General features: G+C 38.0%; 2 protein-coding genes across 4 annotated transcripts in view; both read right to left on the bottom strand.

Annotated features, from left to right (window-relative positions):
• pip5k1bb (phosphatidylinositol-4-phosphate 5-kinase, type I, beta b) overlaps positions 1-905 on the bottom strand; it is a 51,987-nt gene extending 51,082 nt beyond the window's left edge. The window contains exon 1 of the mRNA XM_088335997.1: positions 739-905. The gene's annotated coding sequence lies outside the window, so the exon portion shown is untranslated. The remainder of the gene's footprint in view (positions 1-738) is intronic.
• Positions 906-1,047: 142 nt separating this feature from the next.
• unc45b (unc-45 myosin chaperone B) overlaps positions 1,048-15,478 on the bottom strand; it is a 20,171-nt gene continuing 5,740 nt past the window's right edge. For all 3 annotated transcript variants that reach the window (XM_088335989.1, XM_088335986.1, XM_088335987.1), the window contains exons 3-21: positions 14,297-14,458; positions 14,167-14,203; positions 13,912-14,087; positions 12,575-12,664; positions 12,321-12,488; positions 12,039-12,204; positions 11,746-11,916; positions 10,262-10,433; positions 8,975-9,275; positions 7,294-7,388; positions 6,492-6,633; positions 6,276-6,416; positions 6,077-6,204; positions 5,443-5,509; positions 5,258-5,371; positions 5,061-5,176; positions 4,857-4,974; positions 4,598-4,753; positions 1,048-3,094 (exon numbers count right to left, since the gene is read on the bottom strand). In XM_088335989.1, the coding sequence (XP_088192115.1) occupies positions 2,822-3,094; positions 4,598-4,753; positions 4,857-4,974; positions 5,061-5,176; positions 5,258-5,371; positions 5,443-5,509; positions 6,077-6,204; positions 6,276-6,416; positions 6,492-6,633; positions 7,294-7,388; positions 8,975-9,275; positions 10,262-10,433; positions 11,746-11,916; positions 12,039-12,204; positions 12,321-12,488; positions 12,575-12,664; positions 13,912-14,087; positions 14,167-14,203; positions 14,297-14,458 (2,793 nt within the window). In that variant the 3' untranslated portion in view covers positions 1,048-2,821. The remainder of the gene's footprint in view (positions 3,095-4,597; positions 4,754-4,856; positions 4,975-5,060; positions 5,177-5,257; positions 5,372-5,442; positions 5,510-6,076; positions 6,205-6,275; positions 6,417-6,491; positions 6,634-7,293; positions 7,389-8,974; positions 9,276-10,261; positions 10,434-11,745; positions 11,917-12,038; positions 12,205-12,320; positions 12,489-12,574; positions 12,665-13,911; positions 14,088-14,166; positions 14,204-14,296; positions 14,459-15,478) is intronic.

The raw sequence follows: 15,478 nt of genomic DNA, 5'->3' as shown, positions 1-15,478 counted from the left end.
ACAGTATACTTCAAAATACATGTAACATTACATGACAAAATACAAAACAGTATATATGACAAAATAAATACCAAAATGAATGAATTACAAAATGCATAAACACAAGAATACATAACATTTATGTCATATATTCACACATCACATATTTTATGCATGTGTTCATTTACTTAAATGGCATCTTTTTGTAAGTACGTATTTATTCATACATTTCAAAATTTCCCTGCCCACTCCAGCACTCTCGCGACCCTAATGAGGATAAGCATTGGTTTGGTTGTTCAGATATTTTTAACTATTCAAATCCATTTTTCTATTTAGCTGAACACATTTTTTTTGGACCACTAAGAAGCAATATATATTACACACTGTCCTGTTAACACCCCATTAGAGTTAATATTTTTGAGATAATTATTCTTAAAGCGTTTGCACTGGATAGATGGCAGGCTGACGCAGACGATTAGTAATTGGGTAAATTGGGTAAACCCGAAAATGCAAAGGGTTATAAAAATAAGATGAAAGAAATACAGTAGTGTTTCACATATTTAGGAAATAATTTCATGATTTAAATTAAAACCAGAAAGGAGATAATTCACTTTGGCTCACCTGTCGCAAAATGTACTTAAGACAGAAGGTAGGTATAATAATGTAAAATTATATGTTAATAACGTAACATGGTGTGTCAGTTTTTGGGAAACACACTTCAAATATTCGCTCGTTTTATTCAATTCAAGCTAACCTTACCTGCTAGCCGACCTCTTCAAAGAGCAGACCGAAAGAAAGAAATGTTTCGTTTTTGTTCGTTGCCGTTGTCGGCAATCAAGTCCTCAGAAACACGCTTCGATTCAAACACGGAGAAGGTCCGACGCAGCTCAGCTGACTCAACTCTTGCTGGCACAAACTAACAGTACTACGACGAGAACAGCAGGCAGGATAACCGCGGAGTGCGTGAGCGCGTGCGAGTCCTGCGTCCTGTCACACGCAAGCGTTCGCTCGCGTCGCGTGCCATTCAGTGCCACACAACTTTGAAAACACACTCACTTACGCCGTCTGTTGGCTATAAAATGAACAGTTTAATCGTGCGATTCAAAAGAAGATTGGTCATCGAATACCTCTTTCTACATTGCATACCTGTCAACCTCCACGGCTCCATGCCCTAACAAACTGTCGTATTTTCCCTTACAAAATAATCTTACACCATACTTTTTTAAACGTGTTTATTTATGTAGTTTTGCATGTTATATTGTAAATGTGTTTCGTTATATCATATATATTGATAAATAACATTTTTGTGAGATACTGAGTTGCTCGACATGAATGAGATTTATTCTAAAACAAGTTCAAAAATGAAGTAGCTTGGACGTTCACTGTAGAAGGAAAAAATACATGCAAATATAATTAAGTAGAATAATATATTTTCTTATTCAAATTATTAATTCATTTTCTGCATTAAATTATTGTTGGTAATATACTGATTAAAGGGATAACCACAAACCAGTCTTTTTTCATTTTCTCCTTTTATACTTCCTTTTTTTCTTAACTTCTTTATACAACATGATAATTCGTAAAATAATGCATCTTAGCAAGTGAGCCGTTTGAGTTGAGCCGAAAAAGCTGGTTCTCTAAAAAGAGACGGACTTCCTTTCACTACACAACTACCACATGAAATCCAATGTTACTCAATCAACCCCGCTTGTTGTTTTCAGATCAGAATGACTTGCGGAGGGCAGCACGGCGGCGCAGTGGTTAGCGCTTGTGCGGCACAGTTCATGTCATGGGAACCTGTCGTGGGTTCAAATCCAGCTCCAGACTTCCTGTGCGGAGTTTGCATGTTCTACCCGTGCTTGCGTGGGTTTCCTCCGGGCACTCCGGTTTCCTCCCACATTCATTCCAAAAACATGCATTTCAGGTGAATTGGCCGGTCCAAATTGTTGAGTTGTCTGTCCCTGTTTGTCCTGCGATTGGCTGGCAACCAGTTCAGGGTGTCCCCTGCCCACTGCCCCGAGATGGCTGGGATGGGCTCCAGCGCGCCCGCGACCCTAATGAGGATAAGCGGTACGGCTAATGAGATGAGATGACTTGCGGACTCGTTTGACTTGATTGATTTGCTGTTTCGTGATAGTCGGTGTATACCGGATGGTACCCATAATTGACAAATTGGCGTTTTTCCGTATAAATTTTCTTGTACGTCGTACGCGCCTTAAAATTAATAATAAACATACTTTGTATGGCAAAAACAAACAGGTTGACAGGTTTTCGATTTACATGAGAAGACAGTTTAATTGCAAAGACAATTACTGCATTTTCCGGACTAAAAGCACGACAAGGGAAACAACTATCTGATGTATCTGATGATGAATTGAACTTCGAATTGATTTGGATTTTTTAGGACAACTTTCTAACATTTGTCTCTGGCACAGTGAGTAAAAATAGTGTGACAACAAGATAAAATCCAATGGCTTGTCCTATAGGCGGTCTAGTGGTTAAGTGTCATTGCTCTCACCGCTGCGACCCGCGAGCGATTCCTGTTGCATACAATAATTAGAAAGTTGAGTCAGTGATGTTTTTCGATTAATCATTCACTGCGCAAATACCGTAAAAGCTTGCGTAGTAGCGCGCATATAAATACTGTGTGCATTTCCAATCTTATCGACCATATTTTGCGCTGCATAAGGCGCAACGGGTTCTAAGGCTTAGTTTTAAATCGAAGGCCAATTTGGGGTTTTGAGGGGGCGCCTTATAGTCTGGAAAATACGGTACTGGCGGTGGCAGTGACGAATTGTACATTAAAAAAATCTGTTCAAAACCAATTACAAAAGCGCGGTGTTTAGGAAGGGGTGGCGAAGGGTTTGATGAGGCCCAGGTCCATAGCTTTGACCAGACACGAACGTGCTGCGTCGATCACATCTTGCCTCTTAGGATTGTCTTCCGCTTTCCCAATGACCGACATGATTTCCAGCAACTCACTCTCGATGAGTTTCTTGGCCAGATCCAAGTTGTCAGAATTGAGCATGTTGTAGACTGTCACCAGGCCGCGGTGTTGGACCATTGGGTTTGTGTGTAGACACAATCGCTGGAGGATCTCAAGCCATTGGGGGGTCTGTTGAGAGAGAATTGTAAAGACAGTTGCTGGATGATTAATCTATTTATTTCAATGTTTATGTATTTATTGTGTATGTGTACCCATTTTATTGAAAATATATATGTATTTTTAATGAAACCAGTTGTTTGAATGATTTATTCATATATTTATGTAATATATTATAAAACTATATACAGTATATCAATTTTGGGGGGGTAATTTACCAGGCACAACGCCTTTGAGCCTTTAATCCGTCACAAAAACAAAGGACGCAACATCATCGCCACAAAGTTTGTTTATCAAGGAAAATATGAAAGCCACGAGTGATGCAAGGTGTATTGTACGACGTGATACTCAAAAGTTCAAACCAAATTAGTTTGTCCCCAATGATTTAGGAGCTAGTATCAGTATTGGCACGTGCCACTGCCCGTCAATGCCAAGTTCCGGCCTATCTCTGATGGGTGAAATGACGCTTTACACCCAAAAACAACAGCGACCAGATGATAAAGGTGCTGTAGCCGAGTTAGAAATGGAGGTTTTCTCCTTCTACTGGTAGCCAGTACTATCTGATTCATGTAGAGGATGAAACCCCTTCTCTAAAAACGGCCAGGAGAGGCTGTACTGGCCCAAGACACACCGCAGGAAGTGGTGCCCCAATGACCCAGGTGTTAAGGGATTAATGAAGTGTGATTCAAGTGTTGCTTTTTTATACACCATTATAAGGGTTGTCTCAAACATGTGGGACCATAGTTTGTGGCCCCAGTCCTAAAAAAATAAAAAAAAAAATCATGCATTGCGGTTTCTGTTTTAGTTTATCTCTCTCACAGTGAACATACACCTATGATGAAATTTTCAGACCCCTCCATTATTTCTAAGGGAGAGAAATATCAAATTAGCAAGGTGTTCAAATGCTCTCATGCTCTCTCTCTCTCTCTCTCTCTCTCTCTCTCTCTCTCCAATTTTTTTTTAAATCTGGTTTTGGTTGTTTTTATTCTTTGTTTGGGGCTGTTTTTGAGTATTAGGTTAGTTTTTTCTTTTGGGGGGGTTCAATCGAATTTGGTTCATTTTCCTACTTTTAAGGAGTATATCATTTTTACTTTTACTACTTTTCAAATCCATCAATCCAATTCATTAGTTAAGAATGTTACTCTCCTTTCACAAAGCTAAGTATTATTTGTTTTTATTTTAAGTACAAATTTAGGACATAGTACTGTAAAATGGGAAAAATGTTCTTATAATTCAGAGGAATTAAAATGATCTACCCACATTATATCAGATAATTTTTCATATTTTGAGTGTTATTTTAGGTTTTTACTAGAAAAAAAAGTTAAATAAAATAAATGATAACGTAAACTGAGCATAGAAATCTGCTCGTGAACAAGATTATGAGTAATCACTTGCTGAGATACAAAACTGTGACCATCCCTGGATGTTTCACACCCTTTTTATTATGAGTAGTGAGCTTTATCTGTAATGTATTAATCAATTTCTTCCATGAGTGATATCTAGTGGGATACCTACCACAAGAGTCATCTTTGTGCAAAGCTTTTTCTGAGCAGCCGTGAGCATTGCCAGTGCGCCCGCTGCAGCAATCTGGAGTTTGTCATCATCCTCCCCACAAAGCAGTATAAGCAGCTTCAGCTTATCATTACCATCCTCTAGATAGCGCTCTTGGACCTTCAATATGAATATTGCACACACATTCCCAAATTGGAAACATTATACACAGCAAAAGTGAAAGGACACAGCCTCTCTGGGTGGATTTGATATAGTTGCTTACAACTTTGGATGTCACAAGGTTGCACATGCATTCCGTGGCAGCCTGTCTGATCTGCTCGTGTTCCTCAAACATATAGCTTTCAATATCTGGCAGCGCATTTTCTTTTACGATTTTTGTCCTGCAAAAGCCATATTAAAACAAAAGATACATGAAAATTAATTTTGAGGGATACATATTGTCGTACATAATTGGATGTAGCCTTACCTGAGTTTTTCACTAAAACCAGCAAAGTTGGTGAGGCCTCGAAGAGCCTCGAAATTTTGGATTCCATCTCTGTCTGAGTGGAGAAGGTTTATTAAAGGCCTTACCACCTCATACACCTGTAGAGAGAAACAATAAGAACAAGTCAAGATGATGTGAAATGTCTTTAAAAAAATATACAAACGGTGTCTTTATCTTACTCTTTCCCCAGGAAACGCGATCTCTGGGTTGGAAATGGCTGCAATTTTAGCAAGCGCGTGAGAGGCCTTTACTTTTCCAGCCTCGGTCCCTTCTAGTGCCAGAGGAATCAAAGCCTGAGGGCAGAGGTAAAAGCTTGCACATCGCTATATTTCATTTAGGTTTATCAATCAACAATCAAACTCACTTTTCCACCACCATGTGCAACGATGGTGCCACGATCTTTGGGGTCCTCCGACAATGCCAAGAAAACCCTTAAAACAAAAAGAAAAGTTAAATCTTTGTACATAATCACTGTATTTATACACTATTAAAGGTTCTGTATGGAATTTGGAACTTTTTCAGTCGCTGATGCCATCTTCTGGCTTGTGTTATTATTGCAGCCTCTGTCAAGCTCCTTCATTGCAAATACTTGAATTTCTTAGACGCAATTGAATACACTCTTTTTCCCCTCTTTTTTTAGGATATGGGTTGTGTTTGGACAGTACTTGAAACAGGTCTATTCTTACTTTCACCATTTTCATGCTACACTAATTAAAAAACTGATGTGACAAGCTGAAGTTCACACTCCAGCCTCCCTCTCCTATCAACCTTCTGCGGCCCTAACAGCTTTGATAAAAGTAAGACAAAAGCAGATAGGCGGAGTGGGAAAAAAATCATAAGGGCTCTTTGAACTCAGCTGGACAGCGTTACTTAGAATAGAATATACCTTTATTGTCATTGTTACAAAATGGGTTAACATATTGTTTACATCCCTACATTTCAATTTTGCTGTATTCCGTTTCATGATGCACGTCAATTGCTATTATATCCTCTTGTACCTCGAGAGCATCTCTTTGGTTTGGTCCGTCAAAATGGAATTGTCTGCTTTCACCATGACAGCAAGGGCAGATGTGACTCCAGCCTTGAGAAGCCTTTTCACTCTCTTCTCAATAAAATCCTTCTTGTCCTTGAATCATATTTGAATCATAATGTGAGTAGCGTGTGCATCAGTAGAGCACGTACAGTATTTTGTCGTACCTTGGGGTGCTGCTCAGGGACATGCTGTTTTGAGAACTTTGCCAACTGTACCAGCTCAGGGATGATCTCCTTTTTCTCATATGTATTGGTGCAGTTAACCAAAGTACAGGCCACTGCGTATATGATTGTTTTATCTTTAGACTAAATTGAAAACAAGTGGAGGTGTCATTCAAATCCAGATTAACATAAATATGTTTTTATTTGTTCATTTCCAACCTTGGCCAGTTCGAACATGGCTTTTAATGCCTGTTCGTCCTCAACAAAGTCATCTTTGACATCAGCATCGTTAGTTAGGTAAGCCAAACCCTCCACAGCCCATTTCCTTGTTTTGGCATCGATCATTGGGTTGCAAAGCCACCTGGAAGAAAAATAATAATGTGCATTTTTTAAGCCTTGAGAAAAAAAACAGATAAAAAGGTTTTACAAACGTGATATCAGTTACATAAACAAAATATCGTATATGTTCATGAAATAAGGCAAAATACCAGAATGGGGCAAGAGCCCTTATCACATAGATGTTCCTAAATTTAAGTTATTCAAACACCACCTGAAAATTATCGTTTTCCTTTCCCTTGTAATTTGTGAAAAACTATCCCAATACTTTTGTGCAAGTACCATACAAAAGTAAAAAGTATATGCAATAAAACCTTTTCAGGGAGATACGGATTATAACAACATCAAACACTTGAGTAGTAACCAATACCGATATCGATCCTTTTGGAACATCAAATTACACCAAACCTCAAAAGACAGTTTTTTTTTTTTTTAAACAAACACATGCATATCCCAAAATACAATTTTTCTTTAGAGTTGAGTGAAGTAATGACAGTATAATGTTTTTAAATTACTAGTTCCTGAAGGTAAACTGGCCACTCAAGTCAGTATTGCCTACCCTCGCAAGTAATAATACCATGAAATAAGGATCACCCATCTCTTGTTGACATGATTATAAAATCCCATGTACTGATTTTTACAACATACGTTAAATACATTGAATTTGATGTCTGTGAAATCTCACTTTCTGCACTGCTTGGCCAGTTTTTCAGTGGAGCCTTCAGCAAACTGTCTTAAACTGTAGTCATCACCACCTGCTGAACCAAGTTTGCAGAGACCCTGTTGAGGAAATTAGCATTTGTATAAAATATTACCTTAAAAGGGAAGTCAAAACAAAACAATTCTTTAAAAAACCTGTTCTATACACTCCCAGTAGCCGAAACATGGTATTCTTGATTCTATTGCTGTGCTAAATGACAAAAATTACCATTTCACACAAAAAGACTAGCCTCTAATTCAAAATAAGCTGCTTATTAATCCATTTACAATACCAAGAGCAAACTAAGGCAATCAAGATTTGTCGTGTTATTTCCAATTTTGGGATTATTGCATTAGAAAAGATAGACGCTAATAATTTTCTCAGAAATGAGTATTATTAAGCGTTATTTAGAACATTTTGTAACTCCAAAGCCATTACAATATGGTGCGTTACTCTGCTTCTTCTTAAAACTAGATCATCAATTCTCATGTCTGCTTCTCTTTTCCGGCACCTCCTTTGCTCACAAAGCATAATATCTTCAATTTGCCAGCAACACAAATCTGATTACAACAACCACAAAGGGTGGGGTGTAAATATCTACCGACAAAAAAAATAAATAAAATAAAATTATGGTGTCTTAGTCTTAAGCAAAGAACACATAATTTCTCCCTACTGATATTCTCCCTACCATGTATGCTTACATATAAGCCAAATTCACAACCACAAAACAAAATACTGAAATCAGGGGGTGAGGTTATATGCACATATTTGGTTGTGTGTCACCAGTAACGAATGGTGGGCAGCGAGTGGGAAGGGGGCAAAGATCATATAGGAAAAACAAAATCAATGGGCCAAACGTGAGCACAGAATTTACTGTAGAGTGCTGAATTTTGGTCTTTTATTGGTCAAAGTATTTTTGCAATACACCTTGCCTGGAGAAAAAAACATTATCCAGAAATGGAGAAGGACTTTTTCGAGTGGTTGAAAAAAACGGCAAAATGGATATGGAATGTCTTGGCTGTGTTCTTTTTGAAGTTCTTAAGATTGCACAAGCCAATAAATGTAAACGGTTCACCCCTTCCACAGGTTGGTTTACACATTTTCTTCGATTTCTTTTTATGTGTCTATTTTTCAGCAGTTTTAGGGGGTCGGCATTAATGTGAGCATATAATTATTTGTAACACAATAATTACTTTCAGACTAACCTGCTACTTTTGGGTGTCAGTAATCTGAGGGGTAACACAATTACTTTTAAGATGAAGTAACTTGTAACTGGGGCAGCACGGCGGAGCAATGGTTAGCGCGTGTGCTGCACAGTACTGAGGTCATGAGATCAAACCTACTGTGTGGAGTTTGCATGTTCTCCCTGTGCTTGCGTGGATTTCCTCCGGGCACTCCGGTTTCCTCCCACATTCCAAAAAACATGCATGTCAGGTGAATTGGCCGGTCCAAATTGTCCCTAGGTGTGAATGAGCGAGCGAATTGTCTGTCCCTGTGTGCCCTGCGACTGGCTGGCAACCAGTTGAGGGTGTCCCCTGCCCACTGCCCCTGGATGGCTGGGATGGACTCCAGCACCCACGCAACCCTACTGAGGATAAGCGGTGCAGATAATGGATGGCTGGATGAACTTGTAACTGTAACTATTGAGTCTTTTTTTTACACTTACCACCAGGGCGCGTATTTTTATCTTCTCATTTTTGGTTTTCTTATAAATGTCTTTAAGCAACGAGACGCCATTGGTGATGATGAAGCTGGCACGGCTCATCTTTGTGGAGGCATTAATGAGCGCCTCCACAGCGACCATTTGGTCCACCTCGCGCTCGGAGCCGCACAGCGCCACCATCATCTCCATGATGCCTTGTCTTCCCACCAAAGCATTTCCCACTTCAAATGGACCTTGCAGCAGCCCTGAAATCACATTGATGGCATGGATCGTTTTGTCCATGTCGTTGGGGTCGATTTTGGATCTGTGAAGGAGGGGAATATATCAGCAGGAGCAAAAAAACACACGACTATTCAAAAGTCTGGAGTCACTTAGAAAGGTCCTAATTTTAGAAGGAAAAGCACTGTTTTTTTTGTGTGTGGGGGGGGGGTGTTCAAAGAAGATAGCATCCAACTAATCAGAAATACGCGCCATGCATTGTAAACGTGATAAATGACTATTTTAGCCTCAAATATCTGTTTTTAATGCAATATCTACATAAGTGTATATAGACCCATTTTAGAACCTAGCACTCCAGCGTTCTAATACTACATTGCGTTTGCTAATTACGCTAGAAAGCTAAAGGATAATTAGAAAACCCTTTTGCAATTATATAAATACAGTTGTAATGTTTAGCTGGTTGGATATGCTATAAAACTGGCCTTCCTTTGAGTTAGTTGAGTGTTTGGCGCATCACCGTTTTTGGTTTGATTCAACTTTCAGAGTGTCCAGAAAAAGAACGTTCAAGTGAAACTCAACACTTTATTCTTGTTTTGAGAAATTACGGAAAGAGATTGCTAAGAAACTGATGTTCTTGTAAAACGGTGTATGCTACTCCTTAAGAGAACAGCACAAACATGCTCTAACCAGAGTAGAAAGAGAAGTGGCAAGAGAACAAGCAAGTTAGAGTCTAGTTTGAGAAATAAATGCCTTACGTGTCCTCAAAAAGCAAATTGAATAAATGGTATCTGCAATGTACATATATCAAAATCTATAGTGAAAAAAAGGAACTCCATGATGCTGGCCTTCAAGGCAGAGTGCCAAAGAAAAAGGTGTATCTGATATTGGCCAACAAAAGGAAGACATTAGTATTGGTCAAAGAACACAGACATTGGACAACTCATTTGATAAATACAAGTGTGACTTTTTTCCTGGAAAACACAACATTTTCTGGGTGACCCCAAACTTATGAACTGTAGTGTATATCAAGTCTATGGTCTTGGAATCTATGTGAAGGGTTTATAGGCGTACTTGATGTATTCATCACAAATGTCCCTGAAGTTGTTTCTCTCTGGGTCACACGTGAGGTCATCATAGAGACGGTTAAGCAGCACGCTGGCAATGAGCTGTGTGTTCTCGGTCATGGGCAACTGGTCTGGCAGTTCGGGAACCTGACCACACACCTTGAGGATCTTTTTTAAACCTAGAAATAAAAAGAAAAATACAGTAATCCCTCCTTTTTTCACGAGTGTTGTCTTCCAAAAAGGTCCCATGATTACCAAAAATCCAACAAGTAAAAATATTTATTTATTATACATTGAAACCAAAGAACAAACCCAATTTACAGACTCAAGCATTTGTTTAACAAATAAAAGTACTGTACTTTATAAACTTATTTTTACAAATAACTTCTGTTTTGTCAAATTAAAATATAAAAAAAATAATCTTTCGCACTAAAGAGCAGAGTTGATTTTAGGACACTACATTTTTACTTTACAGATACTCAAGGAAACTGGAGAGTGACAAAAAATAGCACACATACACTAATTTAAGTGCAAAAATGCTTAAATGATTGATTAAAAGTAATTTTGCTGCTTCTCCATTGGGCCCCGGTGCTGTGGAATGCTCCACCCTTTGAGATTCGATCTGCAACCTCAGTGGAACTGTTTAAATCTAGGCTAAAGACACACTATTCTATTCTTATGAATGACCTATATTTCATGTTGAAAATATCTGTGTATTGCTTGTTATTGCAACATCCATTGCAGCCTGGTCATCCTGGAAGGGTTACTACCTCAAGTGCATTCCCTTCTTAAGGTTTCTTCATTTTCCTTATGTTGAGGTTTTTGAGTTTTTTCTTGCCCTCGTGTAGTCTGTAGTCTGCAATAGCCTGTGGTCTGTGCAGCCCTTTGACACTACCTGTGAGTAAGGGCTATACAAATATACATGACTTGACCAGACTTTTTATTTTTTATTAAAACGTTGGGAACTGTGCTGTGAGAATTCATATCTATTATGGAAATGAGATAGAGCTTCTTTAAACTTCTTCAAAGACACAGAGGTGCTATTTTCTAATTTGTTTAATTCTTTAATCCAGATGCTAACCTATGATTTCCAATCACTTCGAATAAAAAGCGTAGTTCAGAATTAAAAGTTGCATTTAAGAGAGACATTCACGTACTGTATGAGAGTGTAATCGCATTATCTTAAACCGCGGGTCAGTGACTTCTGGTTTAAGTAAAATAACATCCGAATGGTTTGTTTCCTCAAATGTTTTCTAGTTGACAAATGATAGTGACAGAGTTCCCACGGCTTAAGTAAGTCGAATTCAAGACTTTGTAATGCCTTTTGAAATCAAATTTAAGACCAAGTCGACCAAAACAACACATTTGAAATGAAACAAAAAGAAAAACACCCCCATGGGCAGAAGTTATCGCATCTCTGATATAATATACAGATGTCTTAATTTGGCAGGGGATGTTTAGTTAGAGAGCTATAGATCTTTTCTGACTCACCATGATCAACAGTGAAAAGGGTCCTTGAGTAGTCAGGCTCTTTTTTTCCTTTGCGAGGAACGTTCTTGCTCAGAAGGTTCAGCGCTTGATCCCTGCCATGGCCAGACACCTTTTTGCTGGTAACCATCTCCAATAAAGAGAGAAGAATAGTCTTCAAATCTTTCGCGGCATCTGTGAGGACAAAAACAAGATTGAATATTTAAAGCACCCATTCCGTGTTTTCTTCTAATTTTGATGTTGAAGGTGACAACTAAATTTTGTTTGCTCAAAACCCTCAACTAATGCATACTGACCTAAAACCAAAGCTTCTTCTTTCCCATATTCTCTCTTATCCCCACCAGTGAGGGAGTCATTGATGCATTGGAAAAGATTGCATGTTGCCAGAGCAATCTCCTCGTTCTCCAGTGCCATGATGCTACACAATTTATCAACGCCAACCATATTAATAATGGCCATCGTCTGCAAAGTGAAAGGTGTACTTTGAGTGTACTTTTAATCGTATTTCTTTATAACTGTCAGTGTTGGATGTGCGCATCAACACCATCAATTTCATGTACTGTACATTTGATTCTCACCCGAGCTTTGTGTCCTGTGCACATTCCCGAAAGTGTACGGATAGCAGCGAGGATCATCTCAACCTTTCCTGTTTCAATCATGTTAAGGAGCAGGGGAACGCCGTTATTCTGAAATATTCTCTCTGCTCCTGCATCTTCTCTGGATAATACGATCAGGTTGTTGGCAGCCTTGACCCAAAAAAGAGATTCATTATAATACTGAGCTTTTTTACATGTACAGGTTTTAGTTGTAGTCAACAGCAACAAATAAATACCTTTTCTTTTTTTTCCTTTTCCATTTCTTCATCGAGGAGGATATCAAACATGTTCTGTACCCTTGAATCAGTGGAGAATGTTGTTTTGAGCTGTAAAACAGAGGGCAGGGATAAATTAAATATTTTCTATTTTTGTTATGTTTTGATAATAGTTGTGTAATTTGTAAAGGAGTGTTTCACAGCCAATTAAGTGAATTACCACTTGTGTTTTTTTAGCTAAGTGCCCTTAATCAGCACAAATAAGATATTTACAAAATATTTTATCTAATTTATGACAAGCTGCAAATTAATTTGTATGTTTGACTTCTTTTAGGTATTTGGAATAAAATACATGACAAAAAATAGTTATAACTAAAAATTGTGTTTTTGCAAAAAGTCAATTTCCAAAATTGTTTTTTTTTTAATCAAAATACCAGGAAGTAAAATAATTGTAAATTAAATTCATCCATCCATCCATTATCTGCACCACTTATAATCAATAGGGTCGCGGGGGGGCTGGAGCCCATCACAGCTATCTTTGGGCAGTGAGCAGGGGACACCCTGAACTGGTTGCCAGCCAGTCGCAGGGCACAGAGACAACTCACTTGCTCATTCACACCTAGGGATAATTTGGACCAGCCAATTAACCTGAAACGCATGTTTTTGGAATGTGGGAGGAAACCAGAGTGCCCGGAGGAAATCCACGCAAGCACCGGGAGAACAGGCAAACTTCACACAGGGAGGTTTGATCTCATGACCTCAGAACTGTGCCCCACACGCGCTAACCACTGCGCTGCAGTGCTGCCCAAATTAAATCCAAATAGTTTTAAATATGCTTTATCTGTTGGAAGATCATTTTGCACATTGTAAAAATAGAAATAATATTAATATACATATTTCTAATAAAGCCAGATAGTAATACTTTGTCATGTCAGATTTACATTTACCTACTTATTTTGTGCAGTTTAAAGATAACATTTTTCAAAAATGATCACCATTACATTATGCCTCAGTAAATATATGTTCTAAAAAATGCTTCTTTTTTTAATTTTAACTTATATCCAAAACAAATTTTCCTTCTGAATAAAAATTATATTTATGTGAAATATCCTAGTTACATTTCTTCTGATTATGACAAAATTTAATACTTCTCTTTGAATTATTTTAAGATAAAGGCATCTTTTTATGTTTTGTAAAAATCTCAGGTACTGCACTCCCATTTATATCTGTTGTTCTAATTGACAGTTAGTCCCATTAAAAACGTAATCTCCAAAAAGTAAAAAATAACTGTAAAAGATACACAGCTCTGTGCTTATATCTGTGTTATCTCACGCACCTCTGCTCCATTCAAGACTGACCTTAGACTGGATTTCAGCTCCCAACCTGCGAAGAGTCTCCAGAAAAGTTTTGTTCTTTGGTTCAATGGTCGCGCATCTCTGTACGTCTTTGAAAGCCATGTCGAGTTTTCCGAGCTTCTCCAGAGCTTGGCAGCGCCTGTACAAGGCTTTGATGTCAGCTGCATCGACATCAATAGCTGCAATGCAAAAGACAAAGTATGAATACTGTGTTTTGTTTTGTGGTTACAGTGCAAGTCATTTGCTACAATTTGGTACCTTTGGATGCATCAGAGGCTGCACTGGAATATTTTTCCTGTTAAGACATCAAAACCATCACGTTTGCAAGACTGATTTCAAAATACATGCTGTATATATGTTTGAGAACAGGTACAGGAGCGCTTCCTACCTTTTTTAAATAGCACGCAGCTCTGTTTCTGTGAATAACCGCCAGCAACTTTTTGTCCTTACACAGATTGATTGCTTGGGTGTAACATTCAATGGCCTTGTCAATATGTCCAGCTTGGAAATGTTTGTTTCCCTCATCTTTTAACTCGATTGGATCTCCCATCTATTAAAAAAGTTGTAATCAAAAGGCATTGCCAGTAGATTGTCAAGTAGGGCTGCAACGATTGGTTAAGGTTGTCGACAAAAAAATGATCATAAAAATAGTCGACAATGAATTCCATTGTCGAGTATTGTCACCAGAATCATTTTTCGAACGGAGTGAGGCATCTTGCGTGATTATAATCTCTGCTGAGAGTTGCTCATGCGCAATATTGTCTCCGTCTCGAGAGGTAACATAGAATGACAGCGTCAACATAAAGTACACTTCCCAAAATTCTTAAGTATGGTGGCATTCAGCCAGGATGCAGCGAATTAAAGAGACTACTTGGCAGAGTTTATAAAGCAGACTTTGTGTATCATGTCAGTTAAACGAACATTCAAAAAGAAAGCAAGTCAGATAGGTGAACGAAACGGAGTCTAACTTGCCTTGCTAAGATTCAAGGAACATTAAAGCCAATCCGGTTTTGATGACATTTGTTGTACATTTTATTTGCATACATTTCGCTATTAAAAAAAGTTTGAGAGTTTTGCCAGACTTTGCCTGACAAAAGTATTTGAAGTTAAATGCATGCAGTCTGAAAAACAAACATCAGTTGTTAAAATGTTAAAAATGACAAACACCGTTTGTTAAAACTGTTTTATTTAAAACTAATGCAAATTGTTAGTTTCTTTTGTTTCAGATTTCGCAGTTGGCCACTGAATACACTTTACAAAATGCACATAATATTCGATTTATTTACTGTTATACTGGTGCTGACTAGCCTGTTCTTTCTTCACAGGGATAGAAAATGTTTACTGGATATTAATTTATTCTTTATTTGCCTGTCCCTAAAAATGGACAGAGTTTATCTATAGATGTATGTCTCTATTAACTGAGCATAGTGGGTAATTGCTTTAGGATAGGATTTTATTTTGTACAAATTTGCAGTATCTCCAATAAAAGATGTACTTTATTGTACCAATTTTGATTGTGTTTATTATTATTTCACGCTGAAAGTGAAAAAAAATGATTAATTATATGTTA

This window comes from Urocampus carinirostris, chromosome 5 (assembly GCF_059441175.1).
Source record: "Urocampus carinirostris isolate Australia breed hairy pipefish chromosome 5, RoL_Ucar_1.0, whole genome shotgun sequence".
Classification (NCBI taxonomy): domain Eukaryota; kingdom Metazoa; phylum Chordata; class Actinopteri; order Syngnathiformes; family Syngnathidae; genus Urocampus; species Urocampus carinirostris.
Note: the sequence above shows the minus strand (reverse complement) of the source record. Positions and strands in the feature narration are given on the sequence as shown.